This window comes from Rhea pennata, chromosome 3, assembly GCF_028389875.1.
Source record: "Rhea pennata isolate bPtePen1 chromosome 3, bPtePen1.pri, whole genome shotgun sequence".
NCBI lineage: Eukaryota > Metazoa > Chordata > Aves > Rheiformes > Rheidae > Rhea > Rhea pennata.
Window position 1 is genome coordinate 103,511,319 of NC_084665.1, and position 13,453 is coordinate 103,524,771.

At 37.4% G+C, this 13,453-nt stretch overlaps 1 protein-coding gene across 1 annotated transcript in view; it reads right to left on the reverse strand.

The window, feature by feature from the left end:
• Nucleotides 1-13,453, reverse strand: part of LRRC1 (leucine rich repeat containing 1) — a 75,146-nt gene that overhangs the window by 30,503 nt on the left and 31,190 nt on the right. Inside the window, exons 3-4 of the mRNA XM_062571110.1 lie at nucleotides 11,146-11,224; nucleotides 8,451-8,540 (exon numbers count right to left, since the gene is read on the reverse strand). Coding sequence (XP_062427094.1) covers nucleotides 8,451-8,540; nucleotides 11,146-11,224 — 169 coding nt within the window. The remainder of the gene's footprint in view (nucleotides 1-8,450; nucleotides 8,541-11,145; nucleotides 11,225-13,453) is intronic.

Sequence of the window (13,453 nt, forward strand, 5' to 3'; positions counted from 1 at the left end):
GGCAAAGTTATCATGAAAGGACCTTACAATTCATATCCATTATATGGTACTCTACAAATAGTACAAAATTGCAGCAAGCTTCCTTTTCTCAAGAAGCTTACTTTTCCATAAACACCCACTTAAGCTCAGAGCATTTTTTTACCCCCAGTGTCAGTTTTAACTAGTCCCCTGTCTCCTTTTGTGGCTTCTCTTCCATTATCTAAACCTTTCTATAGTGTCTATGATAAATAGCAGCATAAATGAATTTCTGTAAGAATAATCCAATAGAATTTAAAGAGGGCTTTTAAGCCCAGATCACATAATAAGGTACAGAACGTTTTTTTTGAAAATTCTTAGTTACTGAATCATACAAAATCTTAAACAAGTCAGAAATTACAGGAAGTAATAATTTCTTAAATGCATGCACTGATCCAGTCAAAGCATACTGTCTTCACCCACGCGAAAGCCTATGGTTCTACCTCTGAATACAGGTGATGCTGTAAAAATAACTGAAAAGAAAGGTAACTAGACTTAGTTTTGATAAAATTGTTTTTACATCATTTCACTAGTAAGCTTAAAAACTGTTCTTCCAATGATCATCTTCGAGAGGAGTTTTCTCTGCTTTTTGGAGGCAAAGTAACCACTTGAAGTAACTTAGATACAAGTTAAATGCTGTGGTTTTTTTTTTATTCCCTCAGTTAGGTATATAATGTACGAGGAAAAAGCACATAGTATTTTTCTCCTTATGGGACCATTTCTGCAGTTTAACAAGTAGGATTATGCTAGTAAAACAGTAAGATACAAAAGTAAAAATTTCTGTTCTGTATTTGTCATTTCTGACAGAGCCGAAAGAATGGATATAAAATACTGAGTAGAAATACTGCTTTCATGAAGAACTGATTGTTAATAGGATGACACAAAAGAAATGAACATTGATAATTTTGTCATCCTATACTTAAAGTGGAAAGATACTTCAAGCTAGAGAAAAAGCATCTGAATTATCCATTACTTGAACTGAATTACTAATACAAACAGTTGACTTGTAAAAAGCTAAAGTTCTTCCATAAGTGAAAATGGAAGAATAAAAACAATTAGCCACTTACTGGAGAAAAGACTGAACAGATGGGCACATGCAAATTTTGAGAGAGGAGCAAAGTTCTTGAACCTATAGCTGAGGTAGCCTAGCTGCTAACAAGGACGTATTTTCTACATAAGCTTGGATTTCAAGTTGCTGAAGTCAGTTATTCTTGGTCTGTCTGTCTCTCTACAAAGAGCAAGGTCCAAATATGACCTTCCAAAGGTAAATCAAGCACACTTTAAAAATCTATTAACAGATTTATTATTATGGAATTTATAATTATAATTAGCATAAATATTTAAATGCTTTAACTGAACATTCTACAATTTGCTTATTAAGATTACTGAAACAGGTTGGGACGCTAAGCCAATTCATTATTTTAACAAGAATTCATTTTCAAAATATACTCTGCTTCACTTACGCAACATCGGTCTTCTACTACATAAATAAAAACTTAGATAAAAAAATTGCTAAATACATGTTTAATATTTCTTCCTTGTGGAACATACAAGATGCTACATTTCTTATTTAAAGGCCAAAAGGCACTGCATTCATTAACTATTAAACTGTTAAACAGTGTTGAAATAGATTTCAAGTTCTTTAGCATTCAGTTTTGCTATTTAACAAACAGCTGTGATTAACACTGAATGCTCCACCTACTTAAACTCTGTAAATATTACTTGTAAAGCTAAATAGAAATAAGCCAGACTGAGAACAAAATACTTAATACCAATTAAAGCAGCTTAGAAGATGACCTACAAACAGTTCTCCTTCTATGCATTTGTAAGGTAAGTCTCCCCATCACTTTTGTTGTATTCTGTAAGAACATATTTTAATCAGTCATCATTATGCTACACCTTAAAACAGCACTGTATAGTCTTGCTCCTCACACCTTCTTCTGTTCTGTGTAACCTAATCTATACTTGTGACATTCTAGCACACATCTAACCAAAGTCTGGCCCAGGAATCCAATACTAAAAATAAGCATGCCATTCTGATCTACTTCTGGATTATCTCCATCAGGTGTGTCATCCCTGACTTTAAAGACCTTTTAGTCTCCAAACACTCTCATTCAGGAAAATATTAAAAATTCTGAGTTCAGAAGTTACCAAAAACTTTTTTCTTTAAAAAAGTCACCACATTCAGTGACTTTGTTTCTCTAGCACACCACCTCTGGAAATACATATATGTCTATTTCCATGACTCTTGAAAAACATGCCTTTCTACAAGACAATACTCTTAACTGCAGTAATATTTGCTCTGTTACGTTCATTATCTTTATTTTCATTTTGAAATGCGTATTTCATCATTCTATCTGCTAGTTGCAGATGTTAAGAGGAAAATTTCTCTGCTTACCTGATAATTCCCTCTCAGTAGTAAGGTCCACAGATCCATTCAGCCTGCTTGCAGCTTGGGGGTAAACCAGACTCATCAGTCATTGGAAATAAGAATGTCACTCCCATCTAAAGAAATTCACCCCTCCCCAGTTTAAAAGCTTCTAAAGCCAAAACAAAACCATCTACTTCCTTGCATCACAGACTGTGCAATTCTCTGACTGGGAGGAGGGGTAGGGAAATCAGGGGGATATTAAAATCATGGGTATAACATCCTTTGTTAAATCTTAGGATTTGGAGATGGTGTCCAAGAAGACCATCTATAAGTTCTGGGGTAGGAGGAAGATGCAGTACATAGAAGTTTGTTTGTTTGTTTGTTTTAATTTACTCGCCATGCTAGGACCCAGACAGGTATTCCAAGGGAACTTCGAAAGCAGTCTACCTGCCAATGACTAACAATCTCATATTTTAAACCTTAGCATCCAAAACAAAGTAAGTAATCTTTATTTTTTCCTTCACACTGAGGCACTGACAAGACTACTGAAAATGGATGAAAGCTAAAGACTGGATAAGGGTTAGAATTTTTGTATGTTGATGGGCAGCAAGACTTAAATGATAACTTAACTACAGTGCTGTAAATTATGTCCTTTGTTTTAGTCATTAAAATAAGTTGTACTTTTTGGTCTTGTCCCCACAGTTTGGCAGGTAACTGTCCTATCCAAATACGCATTTCATGCTGAAAGGATTGATGTTTGTCTAGAGCAGGTTCCATGCAAAGCATACACCTGAAAACCCAGTGCTAGATGAAACAGAGACAAATAAAAGAACAGAGACAAATAAGAAGAGATCTGGACTTCATTCAAGCCTAAGAACTAAAAAAAAAAAAAAAAAAGAAAGAAAGAAAGAAACAAACAAACAAACAAACTCAGCCCCCTCCCCCAAAAAGGTACTAATCTGACATATTTTTTTCCTTTTACTCTTCTTCTAGATCTTCAACCATCAGAGCACAATGTGCATCCCTGATTTCCCAAATATTTGCTGGTAAAAAAAACCCAACAATATCACAATATAGTGCGGGAGAAAGGAAGAAAAAAAAAAAAAAAAAACTCTGAAGCCAGTGCTACAAAACAAACAGATAAGGACAGAAGATGTGCTTGGGACAGACTTATTTGCAAGCTGATTCACACCAACGTGAGGTGTGCTCTAGGAATACTTATAGACAGAACTGTGCAAAGAGAGATACTGTCTCATTTCAGGAAAAAGCCACTCCTTGTGTTTTGGACATTGTATAAGGAACTATCAAAGAATAACCCTGGACCTCAGTGAAAATTCCTAAAGGTTAGGGAGAAACAGACTATTCTTGCTGATCAGAGAGCTCCAAAACCACACACATGGTCCTGCACATTAAGCAAGGAAATTACTGATTCTCATTAGACTAAGAAACACTAAAAAGGATACTCCCACTAACAGTTTAAATTGTGTCATTTGTTTCTCTGAATGGTTCAACTAGACAAGAGGACAACTGCTGTTCCTAGCTGTACTCACCTAGTTATTAGCTACAGGATCTTGTATGCATTCACTATTTTACTCCAGACAGCAACCGGTTCATGAGGCAAAGATTGGAGAATCACAAAAACATAGCACTGATAGTGTCTGGATATCTAGTCTGTTAGTATGTCCTGCCTTGGGTCTTGATAAAAAGATGTGTCACACATACGCACACACACACACACTATATACATATATATATATGTATATCTCAAAGGCTTACAAGAGCAAGGTTTTACCTAACAAGGGAAAACTTCCAATGCATATAGCAGTACTGGAGAAGCAGAATGAAGCGGTTACAGAGGAGAGAAAAAAAAAAAAAGGTTGGGATACACTGAGCACAGCTATGCACATGCAAGAGTAAAGACAAAAGGGCATGTGGAGGCCTTGCCTATGTTCCTAGAACATCCATTTTGGATTCTTAAATATTATACATTTTGGCAACTCAAAGGCAAGGAAAAATAGAAAAGATTGATGCAGAAAAATTCTGAATGGCATAGTAATGTCAGACCTTGCAAAATCTGGATTGGGTATCTGTTTATATGAAAGACATACTGCTACTAAAATTCTTTATTAGGGAAATGTAAGTATTATCTATGATTAGGGAAATTTCCTAACTAACCTTACAAGAATTGTTGTTTGAAAAATATTAACCATCACTTTCTTTGTTTCCCCCACTTAATACATTAGGGCAAATTTGTAGTGCCATTAGATTGTAAACAGGTCATTAAAAAAAAAAAAAAAAAAAGTCATCCTGCATATATAGATCACTTCACTGCATTAAAATAAACTAGACTATTTCACTGGCTGTACTAGGCAGCTTCCCAGGCAAAATTTTAAGATGGTAAGAACTTCGGATGTGTTTCCCTAAGCTTCCACATACTCTTGTGGCTAGAAGACTGGTAGAAAGCACATCAACTTCAAGTTTTTCCACAAAAAAAGTACAACTATAATATATCAGATACTATTTATAGATTATATAACAGTATATATTTGCTAGCTCACTCTTTGACCCATCTCATACATAGTACACTGGGCCAGGTTATTCCAACAAACAATAACATGGATCATTATCTAAAGCACACAGAAACTCCAAAAAGATACTTGCAAACACATCCAAACACCTGCAAGAGTCTTTAGTCTCTTCAGCTAGAAAGATGCAAGTAGCATTACTTTCCTAGTTCCTAGCATTTCTTTGGGTCCTAGCAAGTACAGTGGAAAGGGAACAGAGATGCTGTAAGAGCACAGCTATGCGACATCTGGAAATGTTTTTAATCAGTGATCCATTGTACCACTAAATTCACTTACAATAAATGATGAAACTTTTGTGAATTTTTAAAAAAAGAAAAAAAAAGAAAGTTGCATTTGTCAGCAGTCAGACTGCGAGAATATCTATTATTTATAGACATGAGTATTTCAAGATTCTGATTCAATTCACTGTCTCTCAGTTAGAACATTGTAACTAAAGTCCTCTCAATCATTTCCAGCTATAACTAGAGAGAATCCCTTTCTCGATGTCACTGTTGGCTGAGATTCACCAGTCTGAAGGAGAAGAGACAGAAAAGCATTCCTCTATCTTTGTTAATAGTCTTAGAATAAGTGAGATGTATAAGAAAGGTTACCAGGTACGATTTGGGTCAGTTCAATATGTCGCATAAAGATCAACACTCCCCAACAAATTTCACGATGAGTTAGACTTTGTGAGATACACTCTTAGTTTCTGAGTTGGAAGGCATGCATTTTTAGGCCAAGTTAAAGCTTCCCAATTACCGTATTTCTAAATTCCTGCTGAGCCAAAGACAATAACACATTTGTCTCTGCTTCTTTAAGCAATAATATGACTAGCAGAAGTTTCATGTAAAGATGAAAATGTTTTTGTATAAAGACAATACTTGTATTCTTAGAAAGATACCCTAGGGGCATTTGCCAGATCAAAGCAGGCCAATCATACTTGAATAGAAGTCTAGACCTCCAAGACAACTCACTAGGAACATGAAGACAATCATATGGCTCTTCCTGAAGCAACTGAAGGCGCATTTTCAGTTTCAATATGGGGAATCAGATATAGACTTTGAGGGAGGATGGGTTACATTGTTCTGATCTCAAACAGCTCACACAGGGCTGAGTTAGTATCACAGCATTTCCTCAGACCGCTTAGGACCAACGGTAGGAAAATAGCCAACACTTACTCTTGCATAGTTCCACACATTACTGTCTTTGAAAATGTCTGGTATCTCCATTTTAACCAAAGTTGTTTCTAGTCATTTGCTCCAGAATAGAGTCAGGGCAGGCAGTGACCCTCCTCCAGCAGGCAGTGACCCTCCCTCCTCCTGCTGCCTATGAAGCAGCAGGCTACCTTATTCTTCAGGAATTGTTTCCGCTTGTCATGTTTCTTCTATTCATTTTCAAAATCAGGCAGGACGCAAAACTCTAGCCCTAGGTTTTCAGTAACTGAGAAGTCTGAGCAAATCTCTTCTTATCATAGGACTTCTTATCATATCATAGGACTTCTTACCAGTCCTATGAAAAGCTGCATGAAAAGCTCTGCAAACTTGCATAGAAAAGGGAAAGTGTCACAAAAGTCCCAGTCCATACAATTTTTAGGTAAGGCTACCATAGTCATTGGGCACACATTAACATCACCTGTTAGTGCATGTGAAAGGTTTCAGAAGATATTTTCTGTCTCTGTTGCTGCTGGACTGATGCCAGCTGACAGCTTTTCCAACCTTGGGAAGTGGCTAAAGCAATGTTGGTCTGGACTTGACAATGCTACAGGAGCTCTTCTAATAAGATCACTTCTGGAGGACTCCACTATTTAGAAACAGTTGTTTTTTAATGATTGTTAGGGGTGATATTGACCCCCAAAGAATCTGTGTTAAGAATATTCCACTTTACGAAAGTACATTCACAACTAAAAGGTCTCCACTGCTACACGACTCAACATCTGAGCTGTCCTACCTGTGTTATTGTGGCTTTCTGAACAAAGAAAGAGATGGAAGTGGTTCAAGTGCGTAGCAATTTAGATCAACAGTATGGGCACAGTAACCCCAAAGGCAGATAAAGACAAATTTGAGAACTATCAGGCACTGCAGGAAGGCACTGCAGGAAAGTTCACTCTCTAATCAGGAAACCTGACAAACTAAACTTTTCTGAGTTTAAGCACAGATCTCTAAGTTCTGTGAAAACTGTTCTGAAAAAACTGTTCTGAAGAGAACAACAAGCTAGATTCTTCAGCCTGGAAAAAACTGCACATGGAGATATGGTAGACATCTACAAAGTCATCAATGCCAGACAGAGTACTTATGGATCAACTGCTCACTGCCTCTTCCAGTAAAGGACTGGAGACTGAAAGAGTAAGAAAAGAGGAGTCAAGCTCGAGAAAAGCAAATCTGTGCATTTTTCCTGAAGTGGGTAAAAACCTATACAACTACTTCAATAGCCAGAGGAGGCTACTGAAGAAGTTTGCATAAGCTCAAGGAGACACTGGACAACTACTTGGAATAGAGATCTATTAAAGGCTACCAATTAGACAAATCAGCATCCAAAGCCCAGGAAATCCTCTGACCTGGAAATACAGGATGGTAAGTAATCAAACACACACTTTTCTTCTTCTTACTCCTCATTAGGCATCTGCTTATTGTAACTGAGGTAAAGTACAGGGCTAGATGGGCCCTAATCTGAACCAGTACCGCCATTCTCACATATTTAAGAGGATAGAAAATTATCTCTTTTCCTTCAATATGAAAGAGCTACCCTTCCCTCTTCTAAGAGGAAAGAGTGTCCTTTCTGTGAATGAGGATGTTTAGTTCAGTTAAAATGAGACTGATCAGCCATGTTTATTTTACCTTTCATGAGTCTCCACTCTGGAAGTCTGTCCTTGCAACTGTGTTTTATTTCTCTAATATACCTTAAAAGCTTATCAAGTTTCATCTTAAAAGCTGTTTTATGGGTTTTCATCTCCCCAGTTACCACTGGCGAGTCCCCCCGCCTCGAACCAGACTGCTGCTATGGTTAGGAACCTTCTAATTTCCATCCAGAAGCTTTAATCATGGCCAGCTTTTACCCATTTGTTCCTGCACCAACATTGTCTGGTTTGAGCTAAGCTGCAAGCCGGCTGACAGGTTTAAAACAATGGATCAATGGCCTTTAATATAATGAAGAAAAGTAACGAGTCAGTTTTGCATCATAAAATACCTTTTTAATTTTGCATGTAAAAAAATCCAAGTTACTTCAAATCCCTGAGAACTAAGCCTAAGCATATACACATATTTTTTTAGATTCTACATTAGCCTTCTAATGGTAAGTGGAAATAATAATTAAAAAGAAAAGACAGACAGACCCCCTCAGACTAAAAGTATAACACAAAAAAAGTAAGTGCAGACTGGTAAACAACAGGTCTTTTATATGATTATATTGGTCATTTATACAATAAGCATAACAATAGAGTGAAAATAAACTAAGAACACTACGAATAATAAAGCTTAAAAAAAAAAATCAAACAAAAAACTTACTTCCCAATGTTTTCAGGTAGTGCTTGCAGAGAGATGTCATTTACTGAAAGACACGTTAGATTCTGTAGTTCAGGAAAGCTTTCAGGCAACCTACAGAGATATTAATTCAAATCAACGACTTCCAGCATATGTATTCACATTTAATTACTATGGTAATACACAGCAAAAAATAGAATGTGTAGCAGAGAACAAGAGTCTATTTAGCAGAAATGTATTGGGAGAGGAGACATGACTAAATTCTAGCATGACCCTGAGAAATTCTAACTATTTATAAGGATCATAGTAAGGGAGAGAAAAAAAACAAACAAAAAAGCCACACACATGCTTAGAGCCCCTAAAATTTCCTTTTGTGTCGAAGTATGGGTACTATTCCTCTCTCCTGACCCCTCCAATCCCCGCCCCCAATCTGCAACTTTAAAAAGCTATAAGACTTGAAAACTTATTCAGTATACAAAAAAACCTGCTCTGATTATTCTAATTACAAATTAAAAATTACTCTTTTGTTTGTGTTTTCTTATATTATCTAGATGGTAAAATGATTAAATAAGACATTTTTATTCATGCTTCATTTACACACTTGCTTATGGGATGGTCATTTTGTGTTAGCTGCTAGACTGCTCTTCAGTTGCTGGGGTTTTTTGTTTGTTTGTTTTAAGAAAGTCTATTTGCTCTCAAGACAATGCTGTACAGTTAGAGTATTTCACATTTACGACTTCACAATACTGCAGCATGCAAACCTTCTTTCCTTGTAATGGTTTTATGATTAAACAATCTGATATCTACAGTTGACTTCTAGCTTGTCAAAATGCCCAACCTACAATAAGCCTGCTTTTTATTAATATAAGCCTGGCATCAACTGAAAACAGCTGTAAAAACAGGCTGACAGCCACATTTAAAACTGCGGCTTCACTGAAAATTAAGTTTGACAATGGGGCAACATACTGTATTAGTGGCAGGACACTGACTGGGAAGATCACTGACTGGCTTTTAAGCTTACCAGAAATAAGGACAGGAATCAATGGCTGAAAGAAATTCCAGGATATCACACAGAGAAGGAAACCAGTATTAGAATTTCCTAGTCTGTCTAGACAAATAGGTGCAAATACCCTCCTGTTATATAAGAAAACCTGAAATTCCTGACCTTGTCACAGAAAATACCAGGCAACAATGTAAACAGCTTCTGTTATCTGTGGTTTATAACCAACTAAACTGCTTGAAGTGATGTTATTCCAGGACATGCATATACTCGAGAACTATTTTTATCACAAATTTTTTAAATTCTCCTACAACTGCAACAAGGAGTTGAGGTCTACTTCAATCCCATTAATAAGTCTTTCAATTCTTTTCCTAATCCTGCTCAGCTATAGTTACACATTGCAACTGCTGTTGATGAAGATGCACTACCTGGACCCCAGGTCTTACTCAGAGCACGAAGTGGAGAACAATAACGAACAAACTACTACTGAAAATTTTTGTTTCAATACTCTGAGGGGAAGTGCTGTGCTTTATGTACTGCACACTAAGCTCTGGCAAAAGGCCGTTCTATGACTCTCCTCACTGCAGTATCTAAACTTTAGCGCAGCTCCAGCTTGCTTTACGAGAGTTCTGTGGTATCATCATCCCCTCTACGTAAATGGGCCACTGAGACACAGGGAACCAGGTCACAAGCGTCCCTTTAATGCTTACAGATTTGACTTTGCAGAGAACTTAGAACGCATTATGTACCGTATTCAAAGCACAGTGCTGACAATTTTCAGTTGCATATGCGGGAGAAGCCGTCTCACAAAACCGCTGCAGCAGCTTGAGCTATTACAGACACTCAGCTGTTTGTTACGACTTGTTCGCTCCAGTCAGCCAGCTCACACGGTGCAAGTACTCTAGCCTCTCTCAGGGCAGAGCCGAGCCGGTCGGTTAGGGCCCGCTATGAATACTTCAGCTGATGCGACTTGCTCAGTGTCACAAAGGGGCTCTGTGGTACAGGCCAGTTTAGGAGACAGTTCTCCAAAGAGCACTCAAAGGTTTTAACTAGCAGATCATCCCTTCTCTCACCATCTCTAGTCTCGTTTCATTATATAAAGTCCAAATTCTTCAGCAAGTGGAGCAGAGAAAGGTAAACAAAACCCCTCTTTTATAAGGAATGTTTATTTAATCCCTAAACTACAGATCATGAGAACACAAACTGCAAGCAGGAGTAGCAGCCACTGACACATGCAGTGTATTTTGCCACACATCTACTGCACGTTGGTATGTCCCAAGTGATGAGACACTGATGAAACACTAATCCAAAACTTCAATCATTAAGGAAAGCCATTATTTGCATTGGCTGATGTAAAGTCTATTTCAAATTACCAGGCACCTGGGTTTGTCCCAAAACACTTGTGCTAGGCATTGCTTTATCTCTTCCAAGTAGCAGCATGGTTTTCCAATGCATTTAAGAGGAGGAATGAAAATGACTTAAGAGACTATCAGATTTACATTTTTTCCTGGGCAGCCAACAAATTTCATCCTTGCTTGTAAGGATTTACATCACTTTTTAAATCTGAACTTTTGCAAAAGTCTCTGCTAGGGACAGGGGCTTTTGGTATGATTTCATAGAGATCCTAGATTACAGTATTTTAAGGGTTTATTTAAAATTTCAGTTGTACTTTAACAATTACAGTTTTGGTATGGCAAGTACTAAGAAGGTAGAAGTTACCTAGTCAGTGGATTCCCACTGAAATCTGCTACCTGTAGTGCTTTGCAGAATGAGATGCTTTCTGGTATTTCAGGAATATCTGCAGAAGAGAAAAAAAAAGGAAAAGAAAAGAAATCATCAACAACTGTACTGCACCTACACTGAAATTATTGCCTCATTACATTCAGTACCTTGCTATGCAAGGAGTTACCTTGGTATATCTCAATACATTTCAACACGCAAAACTGCTTCACATCCAAGTGCTTCAAATGAGAACAAGAACAGTTACTGAGGCAGAACCATTTCGTGCCTTTTCACACCCCACTTTCCCCTCCTGTTCTGCAACCCTTCTTCCCCATGCAAGACAACTCATCTGTCTTTTGATTGATGTTATTGGTCTCTCTTCAGTAAAAATCAGATTCAGTTATGTTCAAGATTATCCTAAAGAATCATTTAAAATCTGAACCCCCTGTAATTTGATCAGTGTCACGTCAATAGTTCAGGCCAGCAGGAAATACACAGGAAGGGAGAACAAGGAACAGAAAAGGAGAATGCGTAATCCCTCTGCTCTTAACACACACTCATGAGAACAGAGCCATTTTCCCTCACACAAAACTCAAGTTGATTTGAAAAATATTTTCAAGTTACAGGTCCCAAATAAGTGCTAGCACACTACTTCAGATTTCAAGAAAGTAATCAGAGATATTTGTATGTAGAAGCAGATTTTTTTCAAGTATTTTTTATATTACACGTTTAGCCACTGAAGCTAGGCATGCTATCTTAAAAATAAAAATGTTTCCTAGACCTCTTATTTCAATTTTTATTTCCATGAGTAACCTATGGGTCCTTTGCATAAATTGTTATTTACTATTATCAAGATCCAGCAAGAATTAAAAAAAAAAAAAGTACATTTGGCTTCTTTGCTTAACTACTTAAGATTTCCATGATTCATTTTGAAAGGAATTCAAAAGGAAAAGGCAAATCCTAAAATTAAAAACACATCTGTCTTCCCAAGTTTATCTCACTCTCATATTTTCTACAGAGTACCATTCCATCCATTCCACCTCTCCTTCCCACAGCTCTCACTACAGAGAGTACTTCAAGGCATGCCTTCATAAATTTTCTCATCTTGCCTCTGATGGCACTTCAGAAGCCATCAGTGATCTACATATGCTGAAAAACAAAATTTTGAACTTGGGTCTCTTCCTACCTACTTCAGTAACTCAGAATTCAATTTCTAATCATTTAATTTAGCTCTTCTGCCCATACCTAGTGTGACGGAGCACAGGACTGGAGGAGACACCTGCTCATCACGTTCCACTTCCTAAAGTTGCGGGCTGCCTGGTAATCTTAGCACATTCATTTATTCTGAATGATTCCCAGCTCAGAACTGAATCCAGAGCCACTAAGAACATTTTCTAAATGAGTACATCACCAGGTGTAAATAACCAAAATAAAGGTGGTATAAGAGCCTCTCCTGGGAACCATATTCTGTTTCCTCAGCAATCGGGAAGGGCTGGAGGGAATGAGGCAGGTAAGTACACACCGAACGGGTTTCACCGCATCCTAGGCTGTGCTCACTGCAATGCAGAGTCATCCCCTTCTCTCACAAAGGGAAAATAAACAGATTGCTTCTGCATCACGAGCTCTAGTGCTCCCTTTACACTCATCAGGGAAAAAAAAAATGAAAATAACCAGGTCAAAAAGGCAAATAACTCCTGAAGTTTACTAGTAGCTCATAGTGAGCAAACTCACTGTGAAAGTTCTCAAATACAAAAATATTTAAGAACAACAGGTTTCCACAGTGCAACACATTTAAAAGAAAAAAAGAAAAAAAACCAGCAAAGACAAAGTGACTTAGCACTGGGTTTACATGAAGCAGTGTGCACAGTACAAACACCTCCACATAAGAGGGGGTAGTTTTGAATAAATTCCTTTTAAAACTCAGTAGTACCTAAGGTCTGTTAACAGCACTGCTTGTTCCGTAAGATAAAACGGATCTTGTAATTCAAGAAACATTTTAATCATTTTCTTTAGGCGTAGGTTAAGAGAGTATTTCAGAGCCTAAGTCCTGTCATAAACTTTCTACATGTCCTCAGCCACATCACTCCTTCATAAGAACTTTGCTAGTTTGAGGGAAAACAGTAAACCTTACTTAAAAATTCAATAACAACAAGATAAATCCAGAGTGAAAGCCTGGGCAAGAACTTTGAGTTAAAAAGGGACAGGAAAGGCTGAGTCTTCAAATAAGGATTTAGAAGAGAGTGTTCCTCCATGACAGCTTGCTACACAAAACTACCTGGGCAATGCAATGAGCTGAGTGCCCATG